Raw genomic sequence first — 14,603 nt, 5'->3', positions numbered from 1 at the left:
ATGCAGGCCTCGGAGAACCAGCAGCTCTTCGACCCCATCTCCTTCGGGGCCGACCTGATGGCTGGGGGCATCGCGGCTGCCGTCTCCAAGACCACGGTTGCGCCCATTGAGCGGGTGAAGCTGCTGCTGCAGGTGCAGGCCTCATCCAAGCAGATCCGTGCTGACCAGCAGTACAAGGGCATGATAGACTGCTTCGTGCGCATCCCCAAGGAGCAGGGTATGGACCCCCGGCCCCCCTGTCCCCTGCTTCATGCGCATCCCCAGGGAGCAGGGTATGGACCCCCGGCACCCCCTGTCCCCCGCTTCGTGCGCATCCCCAAGGAGCAGGGTATGGACCCCCGGCCCCCCTGTCCCCTGCTTCATGCGCATCCCCAGGGAGCAGGGTATGGACCCCCGGCACCCCCTGTCCCCCGCTTCGTGCGCATCCCCAAGGAGCAGGGTACGGACCCCCGGCACCCCCTGTCCCCCGCTTCGTGCGCATCCCCAAGGAGCAGGGTATGGACCCCCGGCACCCCCTGTCCCCCGCTTCGTGCGCATCCCCAAGGAGCAGGGTATGGACCCCCGGCACCCCCTGTCCCCTGCTTCGTGCGCATCCCCAAGGAGCAGGGTATGGACCCCCGGCACCCCCTGTCCCCTGCTTCGTGCGCATCCCCAAGGAGCAGGGTATGGACCCCCGGCACCCCCTGTCCCCTGCTTCGTGCGCATCCCCAAGGAGCAGGGTATGGACCCCCGGTACCCCCTGTCCCTCCCTTCATGCGCATCCCCAAAGAGCAGGGTATGGACCCCCGGCACCCCCCGCCCCTGCTTCGTGCGCATCCCCAAGGAGCAGGGTATGGACCCCCGGCACCCCCTGTCCCTCGCTTCATGCGCATCCCCAAAGAGCAGGGTATGGACCCCCAGCACCCCCCGCCCCTGCTTCGTGCGCATCCCCAAGGAGCAGGGTATGGACCCCCAGCACCCCCTGTCCCCTGCTTCATGCGCATCCCCAAGGAGCAGGGTACGGACCCCCGGCAACCCCTGTCCCCTGCTTTGTGCGCATCCCCAAGGATCAGGGTATGGACCCCTGGTACCCCCTGACCCCGCTTCATGTGCATCCCCAAGGAGCAGGGTATGGACCCCTGGCACCCTCTGTCCCCCGCTTCATGCGCATCCCCAAGGAGCAGGGTATGGAGCACCGGCACCCCCTGCCCCCCCCTCATGTGCATCCCTAAAGAGCAGGGTACAGACCCCCGGCATCGCCTGCCCCCGCTTCATGCGCATCCCCAAGGAGCAGGGTACGGACCCCCGGCAACCCCTGTTCCCTGCTTCGTGCGCATCCCATAGGAGCAGGGTATGGACCCCCAGTGCCCCCATCCCCTGCCTCATGCGCATCTTCAAGGAGTAGGGTATGGACCCCTGGCAACCCCTTCCCCCTGCTTCGTGCGCATCCCCAACAAGCAGGATATGTAAACCCCCCTCTCCCCCTGTCCTTATTATGCTCTACTTTGTGTGCATCTACATGGAGCACCACGTATATTCCCCACACACAATCTTGTTCTATCCACACCCTCTTCCAAATCTAAAGTTTCCAGGAGTCATGCATCTCTCATTACACTCCTTCATTTATCACTCATCTCATGCAATTATTTCTACTGGCATTTCCAGCATACACCTCTACCTCGATATAACGCTGTCATTGGGAGCCAAAAAATCTTACCGCATTATAGGTGAAACCACGTTACATCAAACTTGCTTTGATCCGCCGGAGCGCGCAGCCCCACCCACCCAGAGCACTGCTTTACTGCGTTATATCCGAATTCGTGTTATATCGGGTCACGTTATATTGAGGTAGAGGTGTAGTTGAAGATATTTGGCAGGGGTTCCCTGGTAGCTCAGCCTCCTGACACTAGATGATAATCTGATGCCTGGTGTGCAGGTTGCCTTCTCTTCCTCTGCTCCCTTACTGGCCAGCAGGAGAGGAGCAGGCAGCAGCCACAATACAAGGTCAGAAGAGAGCACTGACAGTCTTTCCCTGCTGCTCCAGGGTCCACCTCACCCACTTCACCACCAGTCCCTTCACTCCAAGCACCTCTTCACCAAACCCACCCACATCTTGTTGCCCCCCACACGCGCTTCCTTTTCCAGCATGCCTCAGTTCACCATGTCCTACTTTGACTTCTGTTTTTCTTGCTGGAATGAAGTTGAGGATTCCCTCACTGACTGTCCTTTTTCAATTGATTACTACTATTGCATTTTTCTGAGGAAACTCTGTTGTATACAAAATTATGTACATATGCTCAGCAGTTTTAATTGAGTGTATTTTATAAATCAAAAAATAATAGAAAAATCAGAAGTGACACTTTGTTTAATCTACAGACACATCTTCACATGCTGTACTGGCAAAAGTGTGTGTTCACATATTTATGGGATACCCTTCACCCAGAGACTCCCCCACAGTACCCTATGCCCAACACCCCCTGCCCAGGGACACCCCCTGACCTCCCACCACAACTGCACAGCACCCTGCACACTTTTGCCCAGCTCCCCACCCACAGATCCCCTACTGTTCAGCACTCCCTTCACAGTCCCACCATCACAGCTGTCCTGCACCCCATATTCCTGAGGGAATTCTGCATCAAATTCTGTGCATAATATTTTAAAATTCTTCAATTTTTTTTTTACAATAAATAAATGTGGAAGCTCCACCATGGCAGTGGGGAGCAGATGCCACTGAGGTGGGAGAATATCCTGCAGCCTCCTCCACCCCCCTGGGGCAGTGAGGCTGAACCTGACCTGACACAGCACATGGGCCATGCCTGCCACAGAAACACCCTGCGGCCCTGTCCCTTTTGCACCAAGCACACCAGATGTGGGCAGGGAGGCTCAGCTTGGCAGCAGGATCCAGAGAGACTTAGTGTGCGGGGATCCCGATGGGGGTAAGAGGGTTCTGTGTGGGGCAGTCTGAGTGCAGGCAGCTCAGTGGGGGATCTGGATGCACAGGGAAGTTCCAGGTGCAGGGGCAATGGGATTCTACATGGGGGACCAAGTGAAAGTGATTGGAGCTTGGGGGGAGGGTTAGTTGGCTGGGGCTCAGTGGAGAGGGTGCCTGAGGGGGCTCATCAGGTTGGTACAGATGCAGGGGAGGTGGGGCTTGTCAGGGTGAGGGCTTGATGGGCCTGCTTAGCAGGGGAGCCCAAGCTGCTGCCAAGGGGATCCACATGCTGGGCCCCCACTTCCCCTATACCCTTCTCTTCCCTATCCCATCATAAGTGCTGACTTTTGGTTTTGCCAGTGGGTGCCCCATCCTGGCTCTGCCCTCTCCCCCAGGGCTCTGGCCCCATTCCACCCCACCACGTCCTGCCCCCACTTTGCCCCCTTTCCCTAGGTCCCCTTCCCTGAGGGCTTCCCACTCACTCCTTTCTGCCCCCCTCCTGCCTTAAGGTCCAGATGTATGTGTGTTTGGGGGGACTCGGCTCCCACCAACTGGCAATTTTCAGCATATTTATGCACTTTTCATATTCTACTTATTGAATATGTGTCTATCATTGGTATCTTAACATCATCATTAAAATAGTAATGAACTATATAGTTACATTATCATGAATTACAGTGTATTAAAATCATTACACTCAGATACAAGCTGTCTTCACTAACAGCCCAGTTTCCAGACATTACATTCACTCTGCTTCACACCTGCTTGGGGCCTCTTTGGGAGCTGTGGGCCACTGATGGCAGTGGAAAGGTGGCAGCTGAGAGGGACAAGCAGTGGGGAGTCTTTCCCCTCTCCCTGCCTCTTTCTCATGATTTTTAAGCCAATCTCATGAAGTTTTGGGGCCTGACTCATGATTTTTCAATGCTTGAAGCTGGCAATATGATGGCTTGTCCCATTCCACCCTAAAGTGTTCTGTGGAACTGCTACAGTCGGGAGTAATCCACGTTGTCAGCAAGACAATAATGACATTTAGTTCACAATTGGAAGGTTAGAAACTTAAAGTTATGGCTTAAATGCTGCAGAAATGGAAGGTTATGTCCCTCCCTTACCAGAGACAGCTTCCCATTCATCAGCCTTAAGTAAGTCAGTTGATTTTGTGCCCATCAATTAGGTAGCTAAAGTGCGCATGTATATTCTTGCTATGGGATGGGCTCAACTGACAGCCTTTCCGGAAAAGATTTTGGTGTTATAGGAGTTTTGGTTAGGAAGCTCACCCAAAGTGATCCTGCTACCACAAAAACCCACCAGTAGGTTATTTATATGCCTTCTTATCTAGAAGGTTATTGCTGTTGTTATCATTATTTTATTTGTATTACAGTAGCTTCCAAAAGCCTCAGTGAATATTGTGGCTTCATTCTGCTGGACACTATCTTGATATTGGGGGAGTCATTTTGGCAACATTGCCCTGAGAAAAGTAACAGCACTGGTTAGAGACACTCTTTGTACAAATGGACTCCATGCAAACTTCTCCACATATCAAATAGAATTCCACACATACAGATGGGATTTGCACCTTGATAGTGCTGTAAGTTGACACACTTGCCTGTCTCCTTAACAACTTAATTATATTGTCCAAAGGGGTATTTTTTTAATGTATACAGAATCTAATGATAAAAGGTCATTGTACATGCTAAGTTCCCACTATGTTTCATAAACATTTCATCATTCTATGTATAGATAGCCTGAGCTCCTTCTGTAGTGATTAAAATACACGTGCAGCCACACTTAAATGAGATAAAGAACATGATTGCTATATATATCCCAGTGAAGAGTTAGGAGATTTTTTCACACACATTAAAAACATGTATCACAAATTTTATTTAAGAGGTAAGGAAGTTAGGAACCTTCACCATTTCTGAGAGTTACTGTCATTTCTCTTGTGGTCTCAAGAGTTGAGATTTCTCATTGTTGGTTACTAATACAGACATCTGTTGCTTAGTGTTAGAAAAAAATTCAGATTTCCAGTGCCATAGGAATTTTTTTGGCCACTTTTACAACTCATCATAAACTAGAAACAACAGTAATGTAATATAAACTGTTCAGGGTAATATAATACAAACATTTTAAATGTAATTTAATAATCTGTTTTCTCCTACAGGATTTTTGAGCTTCTGGCGTGGCAATTTGGCAAATGTTATCCGATATTTTCCAACACAGGCTCTAAACTTTGCTTTTAAGGACAAATACAAACAGATTTTCATGTCCGGACTGGATAAAGACAAACAGGTGAATGTGCTCTAGCAGATTTGATCACTTTAATAAGTAAATCTGTTTTGGTATGGGCTAGTGCAGGTTGAAAATTTTCCAATGGAGAATGCTGATTTGATTAAATAAAAATGTTTGACAAGAAATTAGTTATCTAATTTGTTTCATGTGAAAATAGATAGCTCAAGCATTCCCTTATCTATATCTGTCTTACATTATCTTTTTAGGATTTCTGTGGTGGGTTTCTGTAATTTCAAAAAAATATGGTGTTCTCTGCTTCTCTTCCTGGAAGGTTTCAGAGCAGCAGCCCTTAGTCTGTATCCTCAAAACGATTTCCCCATGTTTATTTCCCCCCGCTACTGTATTTTCCACTGCATGCATCTGATGAAGTGAGCTGTAGCCCACGAAACCTTATGCTCAAATAAATTTGTTAGTGTCTAAGGTGCCACAAGTACTCCTGTTCTTCTTCCTGGAAGCTTTTTCTTCAGTGCCAGCAACAATTCCTGCTTCAGGCTTTCCTGTTGGTACTGACCCGAAAGAACTCTGACATTCACTATTCTCTGATTCGTCTCTTTGTATTGCATGCTAATTCTTAATCTGGTCCCTTCTGTTCAAAATAAATATATATTTAAGCAATTTCACTTTTCAAGTTCACCTTTTTACAATGGAAAAAATGGGCTATTCTTGGTATTGAATTCACAGATCTTTAAATCTCTTTTCCTTCTCATAGAAATGTACCCAGCTGGGATGCATTTGCATGTTTTTGGGACTCAAATTTTACAAATGTTCTATAAATGAAACAATGCTCAGGATACAATTCTCTAAAAATTAGGACATTTTTAAACAATCAGTTTGTACTTTTTTTGAAGCTCAGTCCATTGGGATGCCCTTGTATATGTTTTGTGTTGTGGGAAAATCTAAAGAGGAATGAGGTTACAAGCTATAGTTCCCTTGCTAGCTAAAACCTGCTAAAATATGTATATATCAATTAAAAGCAATAAAAGAGGTTGTGGGAATTAAAGTTCTAGATAGTTAGCTGTAGCTCCATAGAAATCAATGGAATTAAGCCAATTTCACCAGCTGGGAATCTGACGCAAAATGTTTTAATCTGTTCCCCTCCTGTTAGCTTTTTCCTTGCACCTCTTAAACACTCTGAGCCAAATCCATCATTGATGTAAATCCATTGGCTTTGGTCCATGAAACAGGGATTTTTTTTCTGTTTGGTTCACAGTTGTAACATCATCAAAAAGTCCCAACAGGCCAGCAGTAATGTGGGTTTGAAAAATCATTGACTAGAACCATATTCTAATGTATTATAAAGTGTTTTTTGCTTGCTCTTGAGAATTACAAAAGCTCTTTATAATTTAAAAATAGAGCAGGGGAAGACCTGACAAATGTTTTGTAGTGAATCTTAGGACAGAAAGAGAATCTTGTCAAATTGATACGGATGAAATACTACTACACATACTCTCTGAGCCTTGCATGAACATTTATTATATGTTAATTTGTAACAATATCTGATTCTTTAGATAATTTTTAGGGCTGTCCAACAATTAAAAAAATTAATCATGATTAATTGCGCAACTAAAAAAATTAATCACGATTAATCATGCTGTTAAATAACAATAGAATATGATTTATTTTAAATATTTTTGGATGTTTACTGCATTTTCAAATATATTAATTTCAATTGCAACACAAATACAAAATGTACAGTGCTAACTTTATATTTATTTTTAATTATAAATATTTACCCTGTAAAAAACAAAAAATATATATTTTTCAATTCACCTCATACAAGTACTGTAGTGCAATCTCTTTCATGAAAGTTGAACTTACAAGTGTACAATTATGTACAAAAAAACTGCATTCAAAAATAAAACAATGTAAAACTATAGAGTCTACAAGTCCACTCAGTCCTACTTCTTGGTCAGCCAATCACTCAGACAAACAAGGTTGATTACAATTTGCAGAAGATAATGCTGCCTGCTTCTTGTTTACAATGTCACTCTGAAAGTGAGAACAGGTGTTCGCATGGCACTGTTGTAGCTGGGGTTGCAAGATTATTATGTGCCAGATGCGCTGAAGATTCATATGTCCCTTCATGCTTCAACCACCATTCTAGAGGACATGCTTCCATGCTAATGATGGTTCTGTTTCTTAATGATCCAAAGCAGTGCGGATTGACGCATGTTTATTTTCATCATCTGAGTCAAATGCCACCAGCAGAAGATTCATTTTCTTTTTTGGTGGTTTAGGTTCCATAGTTTCCGAATCAGAGTGTTGCTCCTTTAAGACTTCTAAAAGCATGCTTCACACCTCATCCCTCTCAGATTTTGAATGGCACTTCAGATTCTTAAACCTTGGGTCAAGTGCTGTAGCTATTTTTAGAAATCTCAGGTCAATACTTTCTTTGCATTTGGTCAGATCTGCTGTGAAAGTGTTCTTAAATCAAACAACATGTGAGGGGTCATCATCCGAGACTGCTAGAGGATGAAATATATGCAGAATGTGGGTAAAACAGAGAAGGTGACATACAATTCTCCCCCCAAGGAGTACAGTCACAAATTTAATTGATGCATTATTATTTTAATGAGCCTCATCAGCATGGAAGCATGTCCTCTGGAATGGTGGCTGAAGCATGGAAAGGGCATATGAATGTTTAGCATATCTGGCATGTAAATACCTTGCAACACCGGCTGCAAAAAAAATGCCATGCAAATGCCTGTTTTCACTTTCAGGTGACATTGTAAATAAGCAGACAGCAGTATCTCCTGTAATGTAAACAAACTTATTGGTCTTAGCAATTGGCAGAATAAGAAGTAGGACTGAGTGGATTTCTAGGCTCTAAAGTTTTACACTGCTTTGTTTTTGAGTGCACTTATGTAACCAAACAAGATCTGCATTTGCAAGTTACACTTTCACAAAAAAGAGATTGCACTTCAGTACTTGCAAAGGTGAATTGAAAAAATACTGTTTATTTTGTTTTTCATTTTTACAGTGCATATATTTGTAATCAAAAATAATAATATAAAGTGAGCATTGTGCACTTTGTATTCTGTGTTGTAATTGAAATCAATATTGAAAATGTAGAAAAACATCCAAAAATATTTAATAAATTTCAATTGGTATTCTATTGTTATAAGTGCAATTAATCACGATTCTTTTTTTTTGAGTTATGCAATTAATTGACAGCCCTAATAATTTTCGTTAATTCGTTAAATAACCGTAGGGGAGATCAGTATGATGGGGTTGTAATTCTATATTTTCATAACTGTATGCAGTGATTTTTGTATTTCAGTTCTGGAAATGGTTTTTTGCAAACCTAGCTTCTGGTGGAGCGGCTGGAGCAACATCTTTGTGTGTAGTATATCCACTAGACTTTGCACGAACTCGATTAGCTGCTGACATTGGGAAAGGTAGTGAAGTCTCTTAAATTATGCTTCTAATTTTTCCCTAGATGTGTTTCAGATTATTTATATATATCCTTATATTACAACCAAATCAATACTCAGCTATGTGCATTAAAATTCTTTCCGTTACTTAGAAAAATGCCCCAAACAGTTAAAAAGTCATAAAAATATATTTATGGGTTGTATGATCTTTATTAAAAATGAGAGAAAGAAAGTGTGTGGAGAAGGAAATCTTTGGAGACAACTACAGAGCATAATTCTTACATTTCTTCATATATTTAGCTTAATTTTTCACATTTACATTAAGCTACTCCACTAGATTTTGCCAGATATAAATGCCAACAATTGTAGGATCTTATTTTTAATTGTAATCATCTGACTCTAATGGCATATACTTCACAGGGCAACAGCCACCAGCAGGGAAAGGGCAAGAGGATTCAGAGTAGGTTGAATCCTAGGGTTAGCCTGAAAAGGGCCAACCTTGAATATTGACTATTTGGCATGAAGACCATTTAACACTGCGCAGTACACAAGTCAATGTCTGATTTTTTTGGAGAGGAGGAGTAGCCCTCATCCCATTAAATTCAAAATGTAATAAAGTTATTGCCTTCTGCTTTAAATCTATCCGTGGGTCTGTTTCATTCTCCTGTGTGCCCTGATCAAATATTGAATTTGTGGACGAAACAGTTAGAATCAGCTACCTTTAATTAATGATTGGGAAGTTTGGATAACTTTGAAGATATTATTGTGCCATTTTCTAGATAGTGATGCATATCAGCAGAGGAAGAGTACTTTTTCCTTCTCCTATCAGCACTCTGTTCTTCTACTGTGTGTAGATTCTCCTGTATAGCAATGTCTTTTGGCCCAAAATGATGCAAATTTTATTCTTTTAAAGCAGTGCTGACAAAGACACAAATACGCATGTTGTTTAATAGAAAACTTCTTTTATATTAGGTCTTGCTGAGCGACAGTTCAAGGGCCTGGGTGACTGTATTATTAAAATTGCAAGGTCAGACGGACTTGTTGGCCTCTACCAGGGGTTTGGTGTTTCAGTACAAGGAATCATTGTGTACCGAGCTTCCTATTTTGGATGTTATGACACCATTAAGGTAACTCTTGTGGATAAAAGCACATGCTTATCAGATATTTTAAGTATTCATCAGGAATTAATAAAAATGTTATTTTTTTTCTTTGTCTTTAATTTTAAATACTCAAAAGTATATTTCTTTTTTTAATTACAAAGGAGGTATAAAATTTCAAATAATCTTTCTCCAGTAATTACAAAAGAAAGCTAGGAAAAATGACACTTTGCACGTACTGATTTTGACATTAACTTTAGATGATCAGAAATGACATAATCATCTGTTGGTTTTCTCTTTATAGGGGCTATTGCCAAATCCAAAACAAACACCGTTCATTTTGTCCTTTCTCATTGCCCAAGCTGTGACTACATTCTCTGGGATACTGTCTTATCCCTTTGACACTGTCAGAAGACGCATGATGATGCAGGTAAGCAATATAATTTGCTATTCTTTTTTGAAAATCATGTTGGATTAAAAGAATCTGGTATGTCACTATTACATGACTTTATCGCACTCTTCATCTGAGGTAAAAAATCTCTTATCAGCTGCAGTCAATGAGACAGCTCACAGAAAACTGAAGAAAAAGTTTGACTACTCCCTTTTACTGACTTAATTTACCTGAGATGCAGTGATTGATTCCTTCAAAGTACTTGTGATTACCTAAGCAAAATATATTATAATTCGAGATAGTTTGGTGCAGACCATGCTTAAAGTTTTTCTAGTAAACTTGGTTCTCTTTCCTCCTTGGAGCCCAGGTGTTTTAAGACATTAAAGTAAATTCTTAAGGATGCTTCAGAGAACAAATTCTTACTATTAGGAATAATCCTCAACCAAAAAGTAAAAACCTTAAATATGCTCCTGACAAACCAGGAACTCCTTCCCTAGATCTTTGGGGAAGCTTTGACCATCTGGTATTAGAACAGAAGATGACAGTTCCAAAAAGGTTTCCATAAATTTCATTTAAAGAGTACTTACTCTTCTCATAGAATCAAAGAAAACTTTTGATGCATCAAAAATCAATGGGAGTTAGGCACCTAACCTGCTTGGGCACTTCAGAACACACTACTAATAACTTCTCTGCATCTCTGAAAATCTAGCCCTCAGTCACCAGAAAGTCCTGAGGTGTGGAGTAGATAGCATCCCACATCAATGCTAACCTCTCCCTTTTGAACTGTCACATGCTTGCCATGTCTTTGAATCCTGATGCCTGATTGGCGTACAAGTTTAATATTTATGCTGTCTTTGCTAATATGTACTTGTGCTTATTGAGGTTGTTCTCACCAAGAATGACAGTTATTGGTTGTAATTCAGTAACTCCTACCATTAGGGCAAAAGGTAGGGGCTAAGTGGTTCTTAGCAGCTGTAGAAATATTCAAGATAATGTAGATAGTTTAAAAAATGATGAGTATGATAGTAGGAATGGTAATTCCACCCACAAGGAAATGCGCACTGCCACAGAGGACCAGCAGAAGAATCATTCAGTGATTTTACTGACACAGAAGAAACAGAAAGAGATCAAGTAATGTAATTAGGAAGAATCTATGCACTTGCTGGTGCATAAAACTATAGGACTAGAAGATATTCTACTTATGGTGTCCGTCGGTGGTGGTGGTGGTGGTGGTTGTTCTTTTTTAGAAAAAGTTAATGTGGTTCTGCAGATACAGCTACAAGTACAGTTGCTGCTATGGATGATTTCTGTGATAGTGAAATTAACAACATGCATGCAGAATTTGATGCCAAGCATTTGATACAACACTTTATGTTTCTTCAGCTAATAATAAATTTGGCTCTGAAGGCAACTTCCTGGAGTAACTAGGGGACAGTACTATTACTGCTTCCAATGCGAGTTAGCTCTTTTATTAAAAATTAGAAGAATTCTTACCTCAACGACAATATCCTTTGAATGTATTGCAGTAGATTCAGATCATGTACAAATAGTTCAACAGTGTTTGCTACTCTATTATACCTCCTGCTACATCTATTATATTGCATATTGCAATATACAAGTCTACAACAGCAGCCAGTCCACAACTTATATTAACTTTCCCATCAGATGGAGAAGCACAACATCTGCATGGTATGCTTTCTTGATCAGTAAACTTCTATGATTTTCTGTTATGATGACACTTAGAGAAGATACAGGGGGAGTTATGCATGTCACTACTTACAGGTGGACAAGCAGTAGGACAAATTTATGTGATCTCTCTCTGCTCAGAGGCTTTTTCCTTCAGCTGTAAGCACTTGTAACTAGCCCCAATGAAGGTGGCACTGGGACCTCTGGAAACCTTTAACAAGTCTTCCTTTGTGCGTCACTTTCATAAGTTACGGCACCTATATGAAGAGAAGCAAGCTGTACTGCATGAGTCATGTTTAGATTACACTTTTCCAGGTCTGTCCCTCTACAGGGTCTATCCCTTAGGCCAGTAAATCCCTGTGGTTTTTCAGGGGATACTGTATCAGTTGTTTTCTGCCTCCACCACCAATGCCCTCACCGCATGAAGCTCATGAGAGCCTGATCATACTGAGTTTGTGTAGAGGGATTTTTGTAGGGTTGGAGAATGGGCATGTATTGACTCAATCCTCCACCCTTTGACAGCCAGAGCCACAGGACCAGGATTCCACTCCTCGTCATCTGCCCTGTGGTTCTGGGTTTTTGTGTAAGTCAGAACCTTAACACTCTTTTAAAGGAATTTTGTGTTAATATATATACACTGAATGAACTCTGTTAATTAATAGATAATTGAGATCTTCTTGCTATACAATAAATCAGTGGCACTAAATGAGAAAAAAAAAGATGTGATGCAGAAGTTTTGATAGCATCAGAGTGGTTCAAGGCACCCTTAGAATAGGAGTGACCTCATTTAACGCCTAAGCTATCCACTTGCTTACTAAACCTGAAATGAAGCATCACAAGAAAGACTGCAGCCTTTCTAGATGTAGCTGTTGAGAACTAGCTAAATGAGCATTAAATCAAAGAAGTATTTAGTAATTCAAGTTCTCACATTTGACAGGATGCAAACTGAGGAAAAGGTGTTCCCAAACTATCATACTTAAACATTCATTACTAGCAAGGGAAGAAAAAAACACATTTGCAGTGTGCTGAGCATATACATTTTCCTCACTGTATTGCATGAATGTTTTGTTTTTATTATTTGCATTCAGAGTGGAGAAGCTGAACGTCAATATAAAGGAACTATTGACTGCTTTTTCAAAATATACAAACAGGAGGGACTTAAAGCTTTCTTTCGGGGAGCCTTCTCCAATGTCCTTCGTGGAACTGGAGGTGCATTAGTGCTGGTGCTTTATGACAAAATTAAGGAACTTTTCAATTTGGATATTTCAAAGAGTTCATCATCTGACTAAAATAATGGATAAGAATCTATTTTGCCTGTATAACATATAATGATATGTCTCATCATTTGGATGACATGTTAGTAGTTCACTATTGTGCTGTTAATGCTGTAATAAAAACTGAAGAGTTATTTGTTTTCCCCAAAATCATTGTGCATATTGTGCTCTTTTGTTTAAAATACTGAACTTTCAGTTTTTGTAACGAGAAATAAAACATGCATGATACACAAAAAAGATAATCACCTATGAAATATAGATATTTCAGGATGCCCCTCTGTCATCAAAGAATAATTACTGAGATTAAATGCTACATTAATGAGCTTTGTTGCCTCCCTGGTTCTGCTTGTAGAATGAAGGAAAGAATGCCAAGGGAGGAGTAGGTTTGCAAGAGTGCAAATAGCCCTACATCTGATACTCTCCTGGGTGTCAAAGTTGGCTGGCACAGCTCACAAAGGGGGCAGAACTGTCTGGGATGGGTTGTGGAGAGACATACAGGAGATGTGTCTGTTAATTCTCCTGGGCAAACTACAGCATCTTGCTGTACAGCTTCTGAAAGAATTGAAATCTGCCCTCCCTTGGTGAAGGGCAGTGTTGCCCTTAAATCTGCCCTTCTCTTCTAAGTAAGTTTCTCCAATGGTGCAGGGGAATGCAAATTACATCTGTGAGACGGTGAGGATGAATTGAGCCCATTAACTTTTAGAAAAACACCAGGAAAGGTTGAATCTTTTTTACTGTTTAGTTTTTTTAAAATAATCTCTGATCTAGATCCAATTGCTGCTCAATTGAAGTTTCATGTAGGACTAATGAGAAGGGGGTTGATCTCATAGGTAATCTGACTGTGACTTCCACATGGAAATCTGAGCATAGAACAAAGAGAAGCTTGCTGTGGAGAGCACCTCCTCCCTTGCTCCAGTCCCTCACACCCCAGAAATCCCTAGAGCTCCTGAGTAAGAGTCTCTGTGAAGGGCCGGGAGGGAATGGAAAGTCTCCTCTTCCATGTGAAAAGGAAGAAGTCCCACCCAGATGACCTCTTTGCATGTGAATCCTCAGAAGATGATCTGGGCAAAAGTGTTTATTTTGAAGCCCGTGAAAAGAATTTTGTCCATGTAGTTGTTAGGCTTTCTTTAGCAGCAGCAAACAGCAGCATCAGACTACAACTGAGTCAATACAAAATATGTTAATACAATATTATGATTTACAATTTGAATGCAAAGAAATCTAGAAATTGAAAGTTATAATTATTTCTTCAAGTGTAAAAGTAGCAAAGAGTTCTGTGGCACCTTATAGACTAACAGATGTATTGGAGCATGAGATTTCGTGGGTGAATACCCACTTCGCCGAATGCATGCAGTATTCGCCCACGAAAGTTCATGTTCCAATACATCTGTTAGTCTATAAGGTGCTACAGGACTCTTTGCTGCTTTTACAGATCCAGACTAACACGGCTACCTGTCTGATACTCTTCAAGTGTAACTCCCTCTTGCACATGGTTTTATTGTGTATGACTGTACATGGCATTATAATTAATGTCTGACTGTATAGCCTGGTGCCATAAAGCACTTCTGTACATGCCTGACTTTA

General features: G+C 41.8%; 1 protein-coding gene across 1 annotated transcript; it reads left to right on the top strand.

The window, feature by feature from the left end:
• SLC25A31 (solute carrier family 25 member 31) lies at window positions 1–13,034 on the top strand. The gene is made up of 6 exons (XM_030563910.1): window positions 1–217; window positions 5,070–5,197; window positions 8,478–8,595; window positions 9,544–9,698; window positions 9,973–10,098; window positions 12,834–13,034. Exons 1-6 carry the CDS (start codon window positions 1–3, stop codon window positions 13,032–13,034), a joined length of 945 nt encoding a protein of 314 aa, XP_030419770.1.
• Window positions 13,035–14,603: the final 1,569 nt, after the last annotated feature.

This window comes from Gopherus evgoodei, chromosome 5 (assembly GCF_007399415.2).
Source record: "Gopherus evgoodei ecotype Sinaloan lineage chromosome 5, rGopEvg1_v1.p, whole genome shotgun sequence".
Classification (NCBI taxonomy): domain Eukaryota; kingdom Metazoa; phylum Chordata; order Testudines; family Testudinidae; genus Gopherus; species Gopherus evgoodei.
Note: the sequence above shows the minus strand (reverse complement) of the source record. Positions and strands in the feature narration are given on the sequence as shown.